The 23,009-nt window shown below is 39.7% G+C and overlaps 1 protein-coding gene across 4 annotated transcripts in view; it reads left to right on the top strand.

Moving 5' to 3' along the window:
* Nucleotides 1-23,009, top strand: part of ptprz1a (protein tyrosine phosphatase receptor type Z1a) — a 258,925-nt gene that overhangs the window by 107,454 nt on the left and 128,462 nt on the right. For all 4 annotated transcript variants that reach the window (XM_059977946.1, XM_059977944.1, XM_059977945.1 and 1 more), the window contains exons 3-4: nucleotides 11,498-11,677; nucleotides 11,879-12,027. In XM_059977946.1, the coding sequence (XP_059833929.1) occupies nucleotides 11,498-11,677; nucleotides 11,879-12,027 (329 nt within the window). The remainder of the gene's footprint in view (nucleotides 1-11,497; nucleotides 11,678-11,878; nucleotides 12,028-23,009) is intronic.

The following is a 23,009-nucleotide window of genomic DNA, read 5'->3' as shown; positions in this document are numbered from 1 at the left end:
CACTATTTCAGAGGACCTGTCCAGGACCCATCATATAAATGTTATTGCAGCGAAAGCACAACAGCGACTCTACTTCCTCGAGATTCTATGGAGATTCAGCGTGTCATCAAAACCTTGGCAAACTTCTATAGATGTGTGGTGGAACATGTGCTAACTGGCTGCATTTCGGCCTAGTATGGGAACACCAATACCTTTGAGCCAAAAATCCTACAAAAGATAGTGGATTCAACCCAGTACATCGCAGATAAAACCTTCCCAACCACTGAGCACATCTACATGAAAAGTTTCCGTAGAAAAGCAGCATCTATTATCAAAGATCCTCACCACCCAGGCCAGTCTCTTTTCTCAATATTACCATCAAATAGAAGGCACAATTGCCTCAGGACTGACACCATCAGGTTCAAGAACAGTTACTACCCCTCAACTATCAGGCTCACGAACAAAAGGGAATAACTACGCTACTTCTACTTCTGGTGTTCCCACAATCTATGGTCTCCTTTTAAGGACTCTTTGTTATTTCTTGCTCATTATTTATTGTTTTTATTTATATCTGCATTTGCACAGTTTATTGTCCATTGAACTGGTTTACAGTAACTGTTCTATAGATTTGCTAAGTATGCCTGCTGACAATGAATCTCAGGGTTGGATGTGGTGACGTACATACTCTGATAATATTTTTTTCTTGACTTTGAAGGTAAAGGAGCTGGATATCATACATACACTCCAATTTCTTGTGTTTTAATAAACATTGGCTAGAATACCTGGCAAATACTATTGCTCAGTGTCAAGGGATATTTGACATCCATCTGAGAGAACAGACAGGGCTTCTGTTTAGAATCTCATTCTGGTGATGGGGCCTCTAACAGTGCAGTACTCCCTCAATGCTGACCTGCTGTTTTCTGAGCTCAGATTTCTGAAGTGATGAGACTTGATCTCATAGACTTGCACAAAGGCATTGTGGTCATTGTGATCTTTGAGCTGCTGCATCAGTCTTGATTACTTAGTTAGTTCAAATTCCAATATCAATGGCAAGTAGTCATTTTGACCAGAAGTTGACACTAGTGTTGGACATTTTAAAACAAAAATATATTACTACATTACATTACAGTACCAAGCACTATTGAAACACAAATATTACCAAGGCCACAAAGTATCACAAACCATATTGAGGAGAGTGCATGGACAGAGGATCCTTCCCTGGACGGTAAGAGTAGAGTGTCTGTTTGCTGAGATAAGTTGACCAGACGGTGGGAAAAACATACTCTGCCCTTCCTGATTTTAATTATTATATGAATGGAATAACATGATTGCAGTAATCATTGTAATATAAAGTTAGACTATGATAATGATTCAGAGAAAACTCAAGCATTCAGCTAGATCTTGGTGGTGTGGTAAAAAATACTCTGAAAATTATAATCAGGTAGAGCAAGTAATGAAGAAGTCACATGGAATGTTGGCCTTTATTGAAAACTGGGTGGAGTGCAAGAGAAAGGATGACCTTCTACAAGTGTACAGGATGTTGACAAGACAGCATCTGTTGTGTTGTACACAGTGTTTAAATCTTAGTTTGGAAAAGCATTGCCTTTGAGCAATGTGGAGAAACTTCACTAGGTTGATTCCCATGATTTCCATAAAGGCCTGCATTTATTGTCCATCCCATGATGGCTCTCTGAAATGGCCCAGCAAGCCATACCATTGGCAATGCTCATTTGTGTATCTGGAGAGGGGTTCTTAAGAACTGTGGTCATTATTTCTACTTTATTGTTAAGTTCTGGATTATTAGCTAAATTTAAATTATACCATTGACATGGTGAAGTTTGAACTTGAATCTCTGGGTTATTATTCTAAACTTCTAAATTATCAGTTCAGCAATTTACTATCTATGTCTGCGCTGTACTCTGCCAGCTAAGACTTGTCTTTTAAGGGCCGGTCATTGGGTGAATCTCAAGATTATAAATGCTTGGTGCTCACCATCCCAGACAGCCAGAGAAGCTGAGTCAGTGGGATTATTTAGGACTGAAGCAGATGGATGTTGTTGGATTACAGGTGAGTTGAGGGTTATGGCTCCAGCAGGGAAATGACAGGTCAGTCATGATCTTCAAAGATGGCAGACTAAGTACGAGGATCTGAAGTCCTTCCTATTCCAGTCTTTTCTGCTCAGATGTTCATGTGATGGTAGTTTAATGCATGTTGACATTGGCCTGGACATCACTGACACTCTCCCATTGCATTCTCTGTCTGTGTAATCCATTCCCCAAGCTTACTAGCCCAAATCATGCCAATAGCTAACCAGCAAATATAATGGTATGGAAGTAGTCAAAATTCAGATGCCACTTCACTTGCCTGTACACCCAGCCTATGGAGCCGACACTGAGCCCAGCAGCAGAGCAGAGCGGTGCTGTGTGTGGATGCAGTTCAAATGCACTCTGTACACTGTGTTCTACTTTACCCAAGGAGGACCGCAAATTTACAAATGTGAGAATACCACTGATCCAATGAAAGATCTTTGATAATGTTGTGTCCTTTCGAACAGAAGCAGGGTATTCTTGCTGTTGAACCCTAAAAGGTATCATCCCAGTTTGTCTCTTATAGAATTATCCACTTTAATCCACCACTTGCAGGACAATTTCCTCAAATCCTTTTGAAAAAAATGGATGACTCATATTTCACATTTTACATTGATGAATAAATAGCATTATAATGCACTTGGATAGGAACAAATGACAGGTCAATGAATGTAATTATCTCCAAGATGTGGGTGTAGATCTTTCTCATATGATTATTTGTAACTCTATCAAGTGGGCATTTATATTGCAGTGTAGGAACACAGCATTTAAAATTAAAATGGTAGAATGGAACCGTAACTGATTTAATCTGTCTTGGAACAGTCAGGTAAAAAAACCATAATACTATGTTTTTTTCTGTCCAATACAGTACTTGTGCTGTAAAGGTGTATTCACTCTAATGGCAAATTTGATTGTTGCTTTGAAATTTTCTGTTTAGCCCAATCTTCAGCAATAAAGGCAACTCTATTTTTCACTGGAACGTAGAAGACAATGAGAACCTCACAAACATAGAGTGCTTTAGCTTTTAATAATCAGAATCGTCATGTGGAGGTCAAGTCTTTATATATATTTAAGGCAGAGGTTGATAAATTCTTGATCGGTCAGGGCATGAAGGGTTATGGGGAGAAGGCAACAGATTGGGGCTGAGAGGAAAATTGGATCAGCCATGATGAAATGATGAAGAAGACTCCACGGGCTAAATGGCCTAATTCTGCTCCTATATCTTATGGTCATTTTTAAAAATAGGGTGGTATCACTAAAAACTTCTGATCTTCACTTATTCAAAAGCAAAATGCTGTAGCTGCTGGAAAGCTGAAACGAGATAAAAAATATTGGAAATACCTAACAGGTCAGGCAGTACTTGAAGAATGAAACAGTATTAATGTTTCAAGTGAATGACCTATCAAATTATTTCAGATATTAATTTAATGAAATGCTGAAATCAGTTTTCCAGCTTGTTAGGGGTATAGCTCACTACAGTTTGTTATTAAACTAAGTGAAGATATCTGACAAATTCAGAAAACTCTGTTATCCATTTCAGTTGAGACAGACCTACATTTGGGCACCATATAATTATACCCTGCTCTTCTTCCCAGAGTGCTAAATGCTAGTGTTGTGGTTGTGAGAAGGCGTATAAATATTAGTGATAATACTGTTCCATAAGTGTGCTAATAATATGCCTTGACTGCTGTAACATGGGTGGGGGGGCACAGGTTCCAGGATTCAAAATGTGAAACAGAAGACACATTTAAAAATGGGTACATTAATTATTTATTTAAAAATGAACAGGAGACACTAAACTAAGTGTCTATTTAAACAGGCCTTTGTCTAAATTACCCAAAGGCACAATACAGGACATTCATTTACCCTTTAATTGAATGGGTACAGTACTCTGTTAAATCTGCCCAAATTATAAAACTGAAGAGCTAAGCATGCTACAACAGGATACATAACTAAACAATCGCGGGGTCCCATCTATATAGATGCCGTGGTGCTCAAGCCAACCAATGGGAAAGAGCAGCTGCAGCTTTTAATCAGGCCAATCAATGACCACCACAGCAGAAGCGGCTTTCGACTGGCAAATAAGCCACACCCCGACATGACAGCAGTATATTGCAATTCGTAATGAAAAGTATCTAAATATGCATTATTTGCTGAAGGGGATTGTGCAGTTACAGTGTTGTCGATGCTACTGATGACTGTGTCTTTCTCAAAAGATATTATGCCTGCCATAGAAAATATATCAATAGGTAAGCCTTCAAATAGTGTGAAGCCATTTAAAATGTGATGTATTCAGTGAACATAGTGTTTTCTGCTGCAGGGTACTCCCAATCTCTCCAAGCTGATAATGACAGGACCACTCTGGCAAGCCAGATAATTAGGTTTAAAGATATGTATTGGTTTTATTCTAAGAGGAAACATCAGAAATATTTTTAACTACTTCTGTTCCATCAAATGAACATTGTTGTGCATGAACCTCAAGTTGGAAGTTAACAAGAAGCTTGCTAAATTGTCCCATTCTCACTTTGACGTCATCATCATTGCTTCTCATACTGAAACCATTGTCAACACTTCCTCAATGACAGCTGCTTGTACACTGCCCACTGGGAAATGAACATCACTATTAAAGGAGATGCTTTGTGGCATGGAGATGTGGAGGTGCTGGGGGAATTGGAGAGGTGTTGAATGGTGCAGGATGAAGAGGCTGTGATTGGTCTTTGTAGAGGGCAAGGTGCACATTGGGCAGTGATCAGCCCCAGTCCAGTAATGGGGTCCTCCAAAATAATAGGTCCCTGGGCAATGATATGAAGTATAGTTGTCAGTTTGCCAGCATTGATCAGGACAACAGATCAATGAATTTAATTCTCAGGTAACTCTGAGCTGTGCTCCTCTATAATAGACAGCACCTTTATGTCATACTTGGGGATTCAGAATAAAAATGATGTCACTGTAAGGAACCTTTAATTGGTGCATGGCTTCCAACGTACTATACACCATATATCTTGTTTAGTTGCAGGCAATCAACAGAAGTTACAGATCATGATCTTTTGATCTGCTTTCTCTTGGCATGTTAAAAATGCACACTATATGCTATACTGATGTCATCAGGTGCGGATTAAGACTCAAAAATGAAAACTCACTTGGATGAATCCTGACAGAAAGTGCCTGGTCTAATTTTCTGATGGGCAAGTCTTCAATTGGAATTGCATACAAGCATTTCAAAATGTGTACAAACTTGTGTTTTGCCCGATTTACAAGTAAAGAAGCACTTTTTGTCTCAGAAAGAAAAGCCTAAATAAATCACTTGGAAGGTGGCGCATGACTTTCATCAGCAGCTAGCTGTATTTCCTGTCAGCTCCAGAATCCACACTCTTTAACTAATGCATGTAACTGTCTTTAAATTGTTATTTCTGTCTTGGCGAAATGATGTGATTCAAGAAGTGAGTACTTTTTGCTCTGGTATTTCCTTCAATCAGCTTCTCAGATGTGGGATCCAATGTACTGAACACATCTCAGAATCAAGAGCCATACTGTATGTCATGAAATTTGTTGTTTTACAGTAGAACTACAGTGAAATACAGAAAACAGTTAATATACCTTACAAATTTCCTTCAACAGACCCAAATACTTGCAGATAAACCTTCTTTCTTAATCAACCATTATTTGAAGGATGTTCAAAGCAATCTTATCATTAGTTTGATTACCAGTTTAGTAGCTGTGCTTTGTTTCCTGCAGACAGCCCGAGTAATATTTCAAACAATTTTAAACTTTCATACAAACCTTTTACACATTTGATATGGTGAACATGCTGGAATTTATCAATTCAGAAGTCAGATTTACAATCGCAGTTGCAATTGACAATAAGTACAGGCACTGAATGCCTAGTGGGACTCTGGCAGCTAGCCAGCTGCAATTCACCAGCTAACTCTGGGGGAAAAAAACAGTTAATGTACTGCACCTACTGGCTAGCATGCCAGAAGGACATAGGTAGTCCGAAGTGATGACTTCCATTTGCAACAGTTCAGTGCCGTGGCTGTGAAACAGTTAAAAATTCTGTGATTCCATTTTGTTTCAAATATGCTGTAATTTTATATTCAAGGCAGAACAGCCAGGAATTTGTGAAACAGTAAAATCTGTTAAAATTTTATGACTAAATTATTAGGTCCTCCTTCCTATTCAACTACTGGTCAAACTATGTAATTACCAGAATTTTCAGCTCTTTCAAGTTTGTATCAGTTTGAATTTTCTTCCACATTTATCGCTTTAAGGGGATCCCAGATTAAGGAAGGCAAAGATGCTTAATTGTTTACAGTCCCACAAAAATTGACAAAGGATATTTTAGTGCTGATGACCATCGAATGTATTTAAGAAACAAAAATGCAGGGGAAGGTTTACTTAGGACACCGAAGAATTCATTCCATTTGATAGAAGTGAAGCTATAGACATGGGAAATTCATTCAAATAAATTAAGTCTAATGGATGTTATCAGAAGAGAAGTTTAAAAATGCGATCCAGTTTTCTTATTCAGTAATCACAGATTACTTAGATGAAATTCAAACATCAGTTCTGCTAGAAAATGAACTTTTCTTAATGGTGATTATCTTTTCACTCATCAAGATTGATTGGCCTTCCAATTAGAAGAGAGTAAAGTTTCCATTGTTTGACCCACAGACCACCAAACCTCAAGATTTAAAGCATCTATTATTGTCCATGTTAGACATCCAGTGTTTTCCTTCAGTAAAATTCCCAGACCTAATACCAATTTTTGTGCTGTGAGCTGTACTTTGCAGCTTCCCGAAACACATTGCTGACAAAGGCAACATTCATCTCAGTGATGATTTGGATTTTAATTGAAGTTATTTGCATTAAAATCATAATGATAATAATAGTAATCATAATGGTCATGCATAGCTTCAATCACATTAATCACGTAAAAGCTAACTTGATGTCCTATTTTAGAAACTAAAAGGCAGGCAATAAATCTTTTAGCAATAGCTACAGTATGACTGCAACAGTACTAATCCATGGGATCCAGGTTTGTAATGCAGCCCATGCCATGTCCAGCAATCTCATCTGTACATTAACAAATTTAGATGGAGGGTTAAGGGCAACCTGCCAGAGCTTTTTACCTGGAATTAATAAACACCCAATCCTAAGCTTTTCTACCAGTGCAAATTATTATGCTGGCAAGAAAATATCAGAGCATACAAGAGCATTCAGAGCGAAGGGAAGTGGAAAGTTTGGAACATGAACAATAATCATAAATTAAGGGTAAGGATTTGTGCAGTACTATTTGATTCATCTGGGAGGATCCCACTTCCTGTCAAACCCAATTATCTCACATACACTTGTCTTGTTTCTCCTCCCAAGGTGCTAGGTTTCATTCACTAAAAATTAAATGCAGAAAACTTTGGTCAAGGAACGTTCTTGTTGCGTAAGACAGCAGGCACCCTTAAGGATGCTTTGCGAGCTATTCCGGTTTGACCTTATTCAACTTTCTACCAATACCAATGAATTGGCTTACACCTGTGTCTCTTTAATGGTTCTACCGGAACAAAATAATTAGTATATCCAGATAATTAGCCTAAATTTATGATTATTGTTCCTATTCCCATTCCAAAATAGGTTCTGGCACAACTTATAACTCCAGTTTTGAAAGCTCCTCCCTTTTCTATAAATCATAATTGGTGCATATAACCCGGATAGAATCATAGAACAATACAACACAGAACAGGCCCTTTGGCCTATCTAGTCTGTGTGAAACCATTAATCTGCCTAGTTCTACTGACCTGCACCTGGACCATAGCCCTCCATGCCCCCCCATCCATGTAACTATCCAAATTTCTTCTAAGTATTGAAATCAAACCTGCATCCACCACTTGCTGTAGCAGCTCATTCCACACTCTCACTATCTTCTAAGTGAAGAAGTTGCCCTTCATGTTCCATTTGAATATTTCACCTTTTACCCTTAACCCATGACTTCTAGCTGTAGTCTCACCCAATCTTAGTGGAAAAAGCCTGCTTGCATTTACCCTATCCATACCTGACAACTGTCTACCTCTATCAAATCTCCCATAAATCTTCTACATTCCAAGGAATAAATTCCTAACCTATTCAAACTTTCCCTGTAACTCAGCTCCTCAAGTACTGCCAACTTCTTTGTTAATTTTCTCTGCACTTTTTCCAATCTTATTTACCTCTTTCCAGTAGATAAGTGGCAAAAATTGCACACAATGCTCCGAATTAGGACTCACCAAAATCTTATACAATCTTAATGTACCATCCCAATTCCCGTACTCAATACAGTGGTTTATGAAGGCCAATACACTAGAAGCTTTCTTTACAACCCTATCTATCTGTGACACCACTTTCAAGAATTATGGACCTGTATTCCCAGATCCCTGTGTCTTACCGCAGTCCTCTGTGCCCAAACCCTTACTGTGTAACACCTGCTTTGGTTAGTCTTCCCAAAGTGCAACACCTCACACTTGCCTGCATTAAATTCCACCTGCCATTTCTCAGCCCATTTTTCAGCAGGTCCAGGTCGCACGGCAAGCTTTGATAGTTTTCCTCACTGTCCACTACACTCCCAAATTTGGTGTCATCTGCAAATATGCTGATACAGTTTACCACAGCTATCATCCATATCCTTAATATAGACAAATGACAATGGATCCAGCACAGATCCCTGCAGCACTCCACTAGTTACAGGGCTCTGGTCAGAGAGGCAGCCTTCTACTAACACTCTCTGGCTTCTCCTGTGAAATTGGTCTAATCCAATTTACTACATTATCTTGAATGCTAGGCAGCTGAACCTTCTTGACCAACCTCTCATGTTGTACCTTGTCAAAATCCTTGCTGAAGTCCATGTCGACAACATCCACTGCCTTGTCTTTATCAACTTTCCTGGTAACTTACTTAAAAAGCTCGAGAAAAATCTTGATTGGTTAGACATGACCTACTGCATTCAAAGTCATGTTGACTGTCCCTAACTAGTCCTTTTCTATCCTAATACTTACATATCTGGAGAATACCCGCTAATAACTTTCCCACTATTGATATCAGGCTCACTGGCCTATAATTTCCAGACTTGTTCTTAGAGTCTTTCTTAAACAACAAAATAATATTAGCTATCCTCCAATCCTTCAGCACTTCTCCTCTGGCTAAGTATGTTTTAAATATCTCTGCTAGGGACCATACAATTTCTGCACTGGCCTTCCACAGGTTTCAAGGGAACACCTTGCCAGGGCCTGGGGATTTATCCACACTAGTTTGCCTGAAGACACTAAACACCTCCTCCTCTGTATAGGGTCCATGACCTCAGGGCTACTTTGTCTTACTTCAATATTCTCTGTGTCCATCTTCTGAGTAAGTACAGATGCAAAATATCCATATAAGATCTCCTCCATCTCTTTTGTCTCCATGCATAAATTACCCCTCTGATCTTTCAGAAGACTAATTTTGTCCCTTGCTGTCCTCTTGCTCTGTCAGAGCCCTTAGGATTCTCCTTCACCTTGTCTGGTAGAGCATCCTCATGCCTTCTTTTTGCCCACCTGATTTCCTTCTTAATTGTTCTCTTGAATTTCTTATACTCCTCAAGAAAGTCATTTCTTCCTGCCTGCCTAACACTGCTATGCACCTCCTTTTTCTTGACTAGAGCTTTAATATTTGTCAAACAACCAGAGTTCCATAGCCCTGTTACACTTGCCTTTTATTCTGACAGGAACATACACTCTGTATTCTCAAAATTTCACTTTTGAAGGCCTCTCACTTAACAAGTACACCTTTGCTTGAAAAGAACCTGTCCCAAATCCACACCTACCAGGACCTTTCTCCAATCATCCATCAAAATTGTCCTTTCTCCAATTTAGAATCTCAACTCGAAGACCAAACCTATCATTTTCCGTGTCCATTGAAATTAATAGCATTATGTTCACTAGATGCAAAGTGTCCCCCTGCAAAAACTTCTGTCACCTGCCCTGTCTCATTCCCTAATAGCAGATCTAGTATTGCACTCTCTTGGGACTTCTCTGTACTGATCAAGAAAACTTTTCTGAACACATTTAACAAACATTTTCCCATCCTGTCCTTTGACAGTATGGGAATCCCAGTCAGTATGTAGAAGGTTAAAATCATCTACTATCACAACCTTAAGTTTCTTGCAACTGTCTGCGATCTCTCTACAAATATACTCTGTTAAATCCCATGGACTGTCAGGTGGTCTATAATATAAACCCATTATTATGGCTGTCTGATTCTTATTCCACAGTTCTATCCATAAAACCTCAGTAGACAACCTCTCCAGTTTGTCCTGATTGAGCACTGCTGTGATATTTTTCCTAACTGGTAATGCCACCCCATCCCCTTTAACCCCCCCCCCCCCCACTCTACCATGTCTAAAACAACCGAGCCATGGAACATTGAGCTGCTAGCCCTGCCCCTCTGATGACCCAGACTCACAAATGGGTATAATGTCATGATTCTGGTAAATCATCCAATGCTATGGGTGCACGATTACATTGAACAAATCTGTAACAATCTTTAACTCCTACTTTAAATACCTGTTCTTTCTTTGGCCTTCATTTATGCTTAAGTGTTTTCTATGTCAAGGTGCAAAGTGTAAGGTGCTTTATTTTATCTAAGAGTCTCTCATTCACCGTCAATCCATGCAGCTGCTTGTTAATAAAGCTAATGGAAAGACTATCTGGTGACTTGGAAACACACTGAAAAGAATTGTAATTCTATCTACTTTCTACTGGGCAGATTAGGTGACCTTAATTTCAATATCACACAGATGAAACAATGCTCAAGGGTGTGACTGGATTCCAAATTGCTTGTACCCAACTACTGTACCCAGGAAGCTTAAAGCTTCAGCATCTAGCTGACAGGTGATCTCCTCTGCTTTCCTCTGAAACCCACCAGGGCCCCCATTCCTGCATACCCTTTAAACTTACTGGGTTCATTAGAAGATTAAAGCTGTGCAACATCAAAAACAAATGAATGTAAAATGTGTTGGAGTTCAAATAGGAATAATATAAAATAATCTGAAAAGTCTGTCAATGAGATAACATCAGAGTCCAACGTGTGCTAAGTTTTTGGAGTTTCCTATGTTTCTGTTATGAATCACTTAGAATTCCTTGACTGAATTACATCCACGTTACATTAGTTAACAGTTGTCTTTAGTCTTTTCTGATTATATGTTGATATGTAAATACTTTAAGTCCTCAATGCTTTTTTGTGAGGGGAGGGCTCTGCATTGAGTTCTGGAACAGTTGACATTGTTAAGACTCCTTACATCAGACAAAATATTGGAGGGCTTTCTCCAGATACAGAAGTGATTTCACCTTCTCCCCCCTCCCATTCAGAGATGTAATCCAGCTTTGACATAATCATTGACTAGTGTGCTAATTTTTAAAAATGTTTTTCTTCAGGTCATTTAAATCAAAAAAACTGGGCGAAGAAATATCCAAGTTGCAAAGGGCCTAAGCAGTCTCCCATTGATATCCTTGAGGATATCATACCAGTAAATGTGAATTTTCAGATGCTTTTCTTTGATGGCTGGGACCGTGTATCGAATGGAAGTGTCATCATTCACAATAATGGAAAAACAGGTGCAGTTTGATTTTCTATTTCAATAATTCTACATAAAAATGCTGAATTTAGATCCATCAAAGTAGGATTTGGTTACATTTTACTTCTTAATATTTCAATTTCCTTAGCATCGAACAATTTGAACACATTCTTCGATGTCTGTTCCCAGCGGAGCATATGATATATTCACCATAGTGTATGTCTTTATTCTTGGTTTGCAGTGGAAGTGAACCTGACGGATGACTATTACATCAGTGGTGGTGGCATGGATTCCATATACAAAGCAGGCAAGATAATGTTCCACTGGGGAAGGTGTAATGTATCAGAGGGCTCAGAACATAGCATCAATGGGCAAAAATTTCCTTTGGAGGTAATAACAACTTGTTTTTGTATTTGGTTTAACCCTAATCCTAGTCTGTATTGATTTTACACTGAGAACTATAACATGCCTGAGAGTGAGTAATCCATGCATCTGTTGAGAGAAAACAAACAGGTCAATTTATGCAGCAAGTTTGTGTCACCTCAGGAGATCCTAAACCACTTCACAACTAGCAGATTATCTTTCAAGGGCAATGCTTTATGACCATATTGCCAAACACGCTGAATGTTTGCTGCTGTAGTTCATGGATGCTTCTTTTCTCTGGATTATTTGGGCTGCTTTGTTTTCACTGAAGTTGACTTTCTTTTCCGGTCAAGGATATTTATATCTTGCTACTTCCCTCCTTTATGTTTTTTTCTTAATTACTCTGACTTGGTTAGGTTCGGAATCTTGAGCAAAAGGAATCCGTGCTGGTCGGCTGACAGGGAACAGCTGGGCAGAGGTGAGGTGTTCAGCCACCCTTAGTGGTAGTAGAGTGGCATGATTACTTGAGTCGAGTGTGATGTTATCCTAAGGGGTTGTCTATTGATGGGTGTTCAGCTGGCTGGAGAGGATGATCCAGGATCCACGTATTCCGAGGGGCTTCCAGAAATCAGAATCCTGCCCATTTTGCCACTTGGTGATAGCTACAGGGCCTAATCCAGGATGTTAGGGTGGATTTCTTTAATGGAGAATGCCTGTGTATGGCTTTGGTTAATATGGGGAGGCTCATGCGCAGGAAGCTACTGCACGGTCCTGGATAGATCGGGGTCAGGGTCCAGCGGCATAGAATGCAAAACTACTGGGAGCCCTTCACTGCTGCGGCCTTCCTCTGCCCTCACTGCTATTGTGATGAGTAATCACCTTCCACTAGCTCTGCTGTTGAGGTCTTAGTTGGATCGCTTTTTACCTGGATCCTTCCGCTTGACCCTGCCGCTAGAGAGAGTGTGATACTAGGTATTATGTTAGGGAATGAGACAGAGCAGATGACAGAAGTTTTTGTAGGGGATCTCTTTGAATCTAGCGACCATAATGCTATTAGTTTCAAGGTAATTATGAGGAAGCCTGTCTGTCCTTAGGTTGAGATTCTAACTAGGAGAAAGGCCATTTTTGATGGTATCAGATAGAATCTGGCAAGTGTGGTCTGGGACAGATTGTTTTCTGGCAAACGTGTACATAATTGGTAAGTGAGAATCCTTCAAAAGTGGAAATTTGAGAGTACAGATTTTGTATGCTCTTGTCAGAATAAGAGGCAAGGATTCCATGAAAAAGGATCTTGTGCTTTCCCGTCATAAGTGATGAATAAATGCTTCTCGGACTTCCAGCCGGGTTCTGGAATCAATTATAACCAACATTTTGATGACAAACTCTGCCATCTTCCTCGAGTTTGTTATCGAAACGTCGGTTATAATCGATACCTGTAACCAGCTGGAAGTCTGGGAAGAGTTTATTCATTCAAGGATAACATGTTTAGGGAACTTTGCTTTTCAAGAAATATTGAGGCTATGGTTAAGAAGAAGAAGGAAGGAGGCATGTAGCAGGTAGAGGCAGGAAGGAGCAAATGATGTACTTGAAGATGCAAGAGAACACTTAGGGAAATCAGGAAGGTGAAAAGAAGGCAAAAGGTTATTATAGCAGACAAGGGGGTGAAGGGGAATCCCAAGGGTTTCAACAAATACTTATATTAAGGGCAAAAGGATAACAAGGGACAAAAATGGTCTTCTGCAAGATCAAACTTGTCATCTATGCATGGAGCCAAAAGAGATGGGAGAGTTGTTAAATGGATTTTTTGCACCTGTATTTACCTTGTGCAGCTGGATTCTGGACTTCCTATCAGATCACCGCAGGAGGTAAGAGTGGGCTCCCTCACCTCCACCCTTCTGACTCTCAACACAGGAGCCCCTCAGGGCTGTGTACTAAGTCCCTTCCTTTACTCCCAGTGTACCCATGACTGTGTCGCCACCCATAAATCTTCTCTGCTAATTAAATTTGCCAACAACACTACATTGATTGGCCTTATCTCAAACAATAACGAGGTGGCCTACAGGGAAGAAGTCATCTCTCTGACACAGTGGTGTCAAGAAAATAACCTCTCCCTCAATGTCACAAAAGCAAAGGAGCTGGTTGTGGACTACAGGAGGAATGGAGACAGGCTAACCCCTATTGACATCAATGGATCTGGGGTTGAGAGGGTGAACAGCTTTAAGTTCCTCGGCATCCATATCACTGAGGACCTCACGTGGTTTGTACACACCAGCTGTGTGGTGAAAAAGCACAATAGTGCCCCTTTCGCCTCAGATGGCTGAAGAAATTTGGTATGGGCCCCCAAATCCTAAAAACTTTCTACAGAGGCAAAATTGAGAGCATCCTGACCAGCTGCATCACTGCCTGTTGTGGGAACTGTACCTCCCTTAATCGCAGCACATCTGTAGTTGTGAACTTCCCATGATTCAGGACATTAGCAAAGACAGGTGTGTAAAAAGAATCCTGTAGGATCATTGGGGACCTGAGTCACCCCAAGCATAATCTGTTCCAGCTGCTACCATCTGGGAAATGGTACAGCAACATAAAAGCCAGGACCAACAGGCTCCAGGACAGCTTCTTCCACCAGGCCATCAGACTGATTAACTCACGCTGATTTGAGTGTATTTCTATGTTACATTGACTGTTCTATTTATTATATATTATTATAAATTACTATGATTGCACATTGCATATTTAGATGGAGACATAATGTAACTAGTTTTACTCATGTATGTGAAGGATGTAAGAAATAAAGTCAATTCAATTCAAGAGATGGACACAGAGTCTATAGAAATGAGGCAAATCAGCAGTGTGGTCATGGACTGTATACAGATTACAGAGGAGGAGGTGCTTGTCGTCTGGAGTCAAATTAGGGTGAATAAATCCCCAGGGCCTGACAAGGAGTTCCCTTGGATGTGTGGGAGACTCGTGCAGAAATTGCAGGGGCCCCAGAAGAGATGTTTAAAATGTCCTTATCTATCAGTGAGGCACCAGAGGATTAGACAGTAACTAAAATTGACCTGTTTTTTTAAGAAAGACTCTGATACTAAGCCTGGTAATTATAGGCTGATGAGCCTCACATCAATGGTGGGTAAATTACTGGAAGGTATTCTACGAGATTGGATAGGTAGATATTTGGAAAGACGGGGATTGATTAAGGATAGTCGGCATGGCTTTATGGGTGCTAGGTTATGTCTAACCAAACTGATAGAGCTTTTCAACGAAGTTACCAAGAAAGTTTATAACTGCAAAACAGTGGATGTTGTCTACAAAGGCTTTAGCAAGACCCTTGACAAGGTCCCGCATAAGAGGCTTTTCAAGAACACTTAGTCATTTGACATTCCAGATAAGGTGGTAGATTGGATTAGATGTTGTCTTTATGGGAGAAGCCAAAGAGTGGTATTAGACGGTTGCCTCTTTGACTGCAGGTGTGTGACAAGTTGAATCCTGCAGGTATCGGTGCAGTACCATTGTAGATTGTCATCTATATCAGTGATGTAGTTGATAATGTAGTAAACTTTATCAGCAAATTTGCGGATGACACCAAGATTGGAGGCACAGTGGACAGCAACGAATGCTATCAATGCTTGCAGCTGTTAGATTCTGATGTACTTAATCCAAGGTTCATTTGGATATCAGAAAAAAAGCTCAAAACTTGCTGTTTCACAATTGTTTTAGTAAGCTTTAATAACACAAAGAGAATTGAATAATAGGCAGGTACAGAAGTCTAGTAATGGAAAGATAAGTGAAGCAAAAATATGGCAAATCCTTGTGATCAGCTCTTTTTATACCCCATAGATAAGGAACATTCCATTCAAATGTCTAGGTAAGTGTTAACCAATCATATAGCTTCTATACAAATAATGCAATACTTTTTTAAATATCTCTACTAAGACCCTTATTGAAGGAATATCTTATACAGGAATACAAAATTATGTGGGGTATAGATTTATAGGTAAATGCAAGCCGGCTTTTTCTACTGAGATTGTGTGAGACTGCAACTAGAGGTCATGGGTTAAGGGTAAAAGGTGAAATGTTCAAATGGAACATAAAGGGAAACTTCTTCACTCAGAGGATAGTGAGAGTGTGGAATGAGCTGCCAGAGCAAATGGTGGATGCAGGTTCGATTTCAAAATTTAGAAGAAATATGGGTAGGTACATGGATGGGAGGGGCATGGAGGGCTATGACTTGGGTCCAGTTCAATGGGATTAGGTAGATTATTGGTTCGGCACAGACTAGATGGGTGAAGGGCCTGTTTCTGTGCTGAAGTGAAGATTTGCAAAGTTGTGGGTGATTGGGTGCATAGTGAACTGTGAAGAAGACATTCGAAGCTTGCAGCAGGATCTGGGCAGCCAGAAAAATGGGCTGATAAATGGCAGATGGAATTTAATGTAGATGAGTGTGAGGTGTGCATGAGAAAAAATGCCAAGGTAGGTCTTACACAGTGACTGCTAGGAGAACAGAGGGATCTGTGAAAACGGATCCATAATTCCTTGAAAGTGGTGTCACTGGCTGATAAGGTTATAAAGAAAGTTTTTGGCACATTGACCTTCATAAATCAATGTATTAAGCCCCAGGAGTTGGGATGTTATGTTGAAATTGTATAAGATGTTGTTGAGGCCTAGTTTGCATATTGTGTACAGTTTTGGTCACCTACCTACAGGAAAGATGTCAATAAGACTAAAAGATTGGCAAGAAAATTTTTAAGCATTTGCCAGGCTTTAAGGACCTGAGTTATAGGGACAGGTTGAATAGGTTAGGACATCATTCCCTACAACATAGAAGACTGAGGAGTGATTTTTTTTTGATAGAGGTATGCAAAATCATCAGGGGTATAGATATAGATAGTATAATTGCAAGCAGACTTTTTCAAGTAGAGGTCATGGGTTAAGGGTGAAGGGTGAAATGTTTAAGGGGAACATGAGAGTAGTGAGAGTGTGGAACAAGCTGCAAGTGGAAGTGAAGTGATGGATGCCATTTTAATTTCAACATTTAAGAAAAATTTGGAAAGTTACATGGGTGGGAGGGTTATGGAGGGCTATGGTCTGGGTTCAGGTCACTGGGACTAGAGAGATTAATATTTGTACATTAAGTAGCTGGGCTGGATGGCCTGTTTCTGCGCAGTAGTGTTCTGTAACTATGACTCTATGAAGCTTTTTGACATGCATATTAGTTGATCTTCACACTATTGATATGCAGTACCAAAAATCATGGCTCCGATGTCTTGCTCCACCTTTCTCCCTCCCCTGCTTCTGTTCTCGTTCACTTTTCTTTCTGCTGTATGCAGTGTACCTAACACCAGTTTCCTTTTTACTTGTAGATACCGGCTAAGTCATTTTGCAACAATTAAGGGAATCAAAGGTCAAAAGCTTACAGCAAAAAATGGGTATTCCATAAAATTCTCCTATTGAATGGTGAAGTCACAAAGTGCTGAAGGCCTGGTCCTGTTTTTGCTTCTTATGTCCTCATGTTCCTTTTTAAAGATCTCACCACACTGGTTTTAAATATAAACAACAGTATGTTAAACCCTTTTACTCAAAACACTCCTAAATATTTTGTATCCAGGAAGCTTCATCTTATAGTCCCACCCTAAACACAGCCATACCTGTCACTGAAATTATATATTAGCTAACAATTGAAGTTTCTGCCTATAGTTTAAACTTTATATTCATGGTATTAGATAGCTTTATCTTCAGATCAGCCATTTTGGCTCTTTGCCACTTTTAGCCACTTTATCTTTCTGACCTGGGTTTCCTCTTTTCTCTTTCTCAACTCTCTAGGGTAAGAAGTTAGGAAACATTAGAAAGCCTTTGCTAGAATAATTATGTACAAGTAACCTGACCCCACAGATGTGCTCAGAGTGCAGAATCGCATGATCACTATGACAAGTCAGAACTGGCTGCTGTTTACAGCCTCAGCTCACATCAGCCAGGCCCAGCCCTGAGAATGGCTGGCATCAGATAAATCCAGCTGGCACTACAAGAAGCCATGCCTCCAGTCTTAAGGGGTAGGCATCAGTGGTGGAAGCCATTCCAGAGGTTTTTGAGTGTCTGAAGGAAGCCATGGCAGCATGGATGGGGGTAGGTGCCCTGATATTCAGACTTGGCCCTGGGTCTTCGGCTGTAAAGGAGGAGAGAGAGAGAGCTCTTCCACTCACAGTGGTGGAAATACCCTTCAAGCAGGTGATATAGTGTCTGTTGGACAAGTTTGCAAATAATATCATTGCGAGCTGAGAAATCCCAAATCGGCTCCAGTGTAAGGCCAAAGCCATTGAAAATATGGTAAATTCCATCTGTCAACAACTGCATCTATAGTCTTGGGTTTCATGCAGATCGTTCAGTCACCTAACAACAATCTCTTTTGCCCAAGGGCTCATGCTCATGCAGGATATCCCTTCTCACACAGGGTTGTTAACTTATCTAGTCCAGGGCCAGGTACATGATCCTCGAGCAGCAGTTGTTAGCCAGGAATCGTTGGCTGAAAGTGAGAATGTTTAGAAAAATTGCATGTTAAAAGTTGGCAGCATTGATCATTAGAATCTTCTGCAAGAAGTTGCAGGTCAGCTGACCATGGAGAGAATGAAAGCCTTTGTGATTGCAGAATACTTGTCTATTTTGAGGCTGTAGCATTCAAGATGATATGACATTGTGTTATCAGGAAGTCTCCGTTACTGTGGAGACCCTGGCTGCCCTGAACTAAAATGAAGAATTTCCTGCTTCTCCTCGATGTGGTCATGAATTACAGACTGAAATGATATGCTAATAGACCGTTGAATTGGGGTGTAGAATTGTTACTTTTCTTGTAGTTTATATTTCGTATGCTTGCTTATATTTTAATATAATCACTTACATACATACATACATGAAATTGTTCAGTGAATTTTCCTGTAATTATAGTACAGATACTGCTGTATTATTCTAGAAGCTTCTCAGTTTTCAGTAGCAGGCATCATGCCACTTGAATCTGTTTGTTTTATAGGTTAATTGTTTTCATTTTGTATTGGGGACCCAGAGAAACATCCACATTTCATAATAAAAGCTTAAGGCTGAAAGAATATGACCACATTTCCAACCACATCACCCTCTAAAGTGTGACCTCCACACTTGTTTCCAACTGACTTTGTGCAACATCAATCACCAATAATCCAGTAAGTTATTGGGGATCCATTTAAATAGTACAAATGGGATGTTCTTCAGGCAGCTTAATGCCAGCTTCCATGTGCCTTATTAACCCATGACATTGGCGGCATCAGGTTATTGGAAAATAATATTGCTGATGGCATCTAGTATTTACTCTGCATAAATTAGATATGCTCCACTATTCAATCTGACATTCAGTGTGACTTGTGCTAGAGAAAAAGTATAGTTTGCACAGGTAATTGGAAGTTAATCTGCTCCTGTAGTGCAAAGTAAATCATGTGACACACTATGGTTTGTTACCTTTGTGTCATTTATTTTTCCGTGTCTCATTGCTATACACTTTCCCTTCTATATTAATAACTCTGCCTCAATGGTGGTGGTATTTACTCAGTAAAAATGATTATATCTACAGCTCACAGTACATGAGCGTGATCAGAAAGTTGTAGATATAGTAATCCAAAAATAATTGTTAATGCTCTTTTCAGTAGAGAACCGATTTTTAGCCAACATTTTTTGTAGGTAACTAAGCTTAGCTTACCTTTCTTGAAATTAATCTCTTTCTTTCCGTTTCGTAAATTTTAAAAACTCATCAGGCAATCATGATAAATTTCTGTTAAATAACTGGCCTAAGCCAAAATGGGATTTAATTTTTCTAAAGCTAGGCTCAGTAAATTTAATTTAGATAAAGGTTGTAAATTGATTTTAATTAATGATATTTACAACATGAAAATTTATTGACAATGTTGTATAGTAAAAGTACTAAAAACCATAAGCAAAAGCAATATAAATGAAAATATAGCCTAAGACACAATTTTGTGCATTTTCTTACCAAATGACATGATCAAGCTCAAATATAGGCCTAGCATATGAAACCTGCACTTATTTTTTGCTGCACAAATACTCAAGTCTGGGTCGAACTTGAGAAAAGTACGCATGGATTTCACTTTCAACTGAAATGAGACGATCTCTAGCCTTGCTCTTGATGCTTGTTAAACATGAAAAAGCTTGCTCACACATGTAAGAAGTTGAAAACGGCAACAAACTGTTCATTGCTTTCCTATGAATGGCAGGATACTCTTCTTTCGCAGAAATCCGAAACTTGTCCATGGACAGGTCAGTAAATCTCATCTTGAGTGCACGATCAGACTGCAGCTCATGATGTTCTTCCTCTTCTCTGAAAGTCAAGCTTTGAGCAGAAGATTCGGAGAAAGGATCCCTCACCCAGTCATACACTTGTGTTGAAAGGAAAGAAAATACTTTTCAACTTTGCTCTGCAGTTCTTCCAAATAGTTTTCAATAAGACTCGAGACTTTCTCATATCCTTCCTCACTTTCAAGCCCAAGCTGCAGTTGAAGTATTTCAAGATTTCCTTTTGCAACATGATTTTTCCAAAGATTTAGTTTCCTTCTAGATTCAAGAATCTTGTCACATGAAGTCAAAGCATTTTCTCTAGAGTCTTGCAGAGACTTGTTCAACTGATTCGTATGTCTGTTAAGTAGGCTAGTTTCTGCAGCCATTTTTCATCTTCAAAGCATTCAGCAACATCTGGCCTACTATTTTCTTGAAAGTACTCTTGCAATTCATCTTTCACCTCAAACACCCTGTGGAAAACTGTTCCTTTGCTAAGAGCCAGATTTCTGTCTGTAGCAGGAGATTGGTGTGCTCTTCGTCTAGGTCTCACAGTTTTTTAAACATTCTCCTGTGAACTGGTCTTTGTTTAATAAAGTTAACCATTTTTGTAGCATCATCCAGAACTTTTTTTCATTTCATCTCCAAGAGTTTTTGACATCAGTATTTTCTGTGAAGAAAGCAGTGTGTTGTGACAACGTCAGGATTTTCTTTTTTTACAAGAGAAACGAAACCTCTCGTGAAGCCAACCATTGAGGGGACACCATCAGTATAGATGTCAATACAGTTCCCTCAAGACAAACCTTTTGTTTCCAGATATGATGACAAAGCATTAAATATATCTTGGCCTTTGCTTGTTTCAGTCAGCTGTTTGCAACAGAAAACATTTTCTTGAATTTTACCATCATTTACAAACCTTACAAATGCTATAACATGACAATTATTTGTGAAATTTGTTGACTCATCAACCTGGATAGAGAAGCTGTTGTTTTTCCGTTTATCACACAAAACCCCTCCAGCATCATGTGACATGTCATCAATACATTGTTTGTCATACCATTTGAGAGTGAAACCCCGTGGCATATCTAAGGTATGGAAGGTACAGCACCTGCCCTGGGCGCCACTTGAAGGGGGGCGCCACTGAGCAGTTTCTATTAAAGTCAAAGAAGATATCCTTGGATAGTGAAAAAAGAATTTTCTTCAGATGTATGATCTGTCTTTGATTATCATGGGTGAGAAGCACTAGGATGGCCTTATTTCATGGCATTGTGTAAGAAGACCATGAAACATTTCTTCATGAAGAAGAAGGAAAGTGGAGCTGAAGGACAGAAGAGACGATAGTTGAAGGCGGAGGAAGCCAAGAAGTGAAGCAAGTTCTTCATGCCCTTCTTTGAAAAGCCCAGAACAAGTAGTTCAACACGTTCCATGGAGTTGCCTGCACCTGCTACAAGTTTGTTAGAATCCGAAAGTGGATCAAGTACAAATGAGTCACTAGCCAAGGAGGAAGTCAAGTCAGGTAAATCCGAGTATGACAAGATTAAGAGTGAGTCTGCAACAGAGAACGTAGATGGGAAGACGGTGGTGGTGGTGGTGATGCTGAGTTTATTGACGAGACTTTACTTGACGAGATTGAACCTGATGACACTAAACCTAGTGAACTTGATGGTGTCAAAGAGCCTCGAACTGTCATACCAGAGATGATTGAACAGCATGACACTGGACTTCTGAAGTTCGACAAGGATACTGGAAAAGCAGTTCTGCCTGACGCGTTGAGAACAGAAATAATAAAGCTGGTTTCGATGTATTTCCAGAAGAGTGAGGGGCCTTTCCTACCAACAAATAACCACTCAATGAACAAAACTTAGTTCAAGAGGAAATTGGGAAATGGTCATGGTGAGGAAGTGACTCGCTCGTGGCTGGTCTATTCCCCTTCTAAAAAGTCTGCATTTTGTATCTGTTGTCTTCTCTATTCCCCGTCAGACCATCAATCCTCATTGGAGCAGAAAAGTGGATTCAACCAGTGGAAAGAACCTGAAAGGATTAGTGTTCATGAAAATGCCAAGAATTATCGGCAATGCTTCACACAGTGGAAAGTAATTTAGCTGGAAACAGAGGAGTTATTGACGTGGTATTTCAGTCACAGATTGAGAAGGAAAAGCAGAACTGGCATGATAGCTTGACAAGAATCCTTCACTGCATAAAATTCCTTGTGATTCAGAACCTGGCTTTGCAAGGACACATTGAATTACCTCAGCTAGATGATGACTCCAATGTGGGAAATTTCCTTGGCTTACTGAAACTACTGGCCATCTTTGACCCTGTCATAAAAGAACACCTCACTCATTTGTAAAGTCATCCTGGATCAACGTCACTGGGTATCCAGAACGACTTCATCCACATGATGGCATCCACTGTTTGCCAGAGTTTACTGAGAAGCACTCGTAAAGCCAAGTACTATGGTCTCATATTCGACTTGACTCCTGATCAGGCACACCGTGAGGATGTCAGAAGTAGTGAGGTATGTGGAGGTTGATTTTGAGAGGAAAACAGTCCATGTTAGAGAGTCCTTCTTCCTTGGTTTTATCCAGATAAGCCAGAAGGATGCTGAGAGCTTGGTTTAAGACATCTTGAAACAGCTAGAGAAAGACGAAATGGAACTACAAGATTGTCAGTCAGAGTGCTCTGACAATGCTGCTGTGATG

Source organism: Hypanus sabinus, chromosome 8 (genome assembly GCF_030144855.1).
Source record: "Hypanus sabinus isolate sHypSab1 chromosome 8, sHypSab1.hap1, whole genome shotgun sequence".
Lineage (NCBI taxonomy): Eukaryota > Metazoa > Chordata > Chondrichthyes > Myliobatiformes > Dasyatidae > Hypanus > Hypanus sabinus.
The sequence above is the reverse complement of the archived record's forward strand: the minus strand, read 5'-3'. Positions and strand labels throughout refer to the sequence as shown.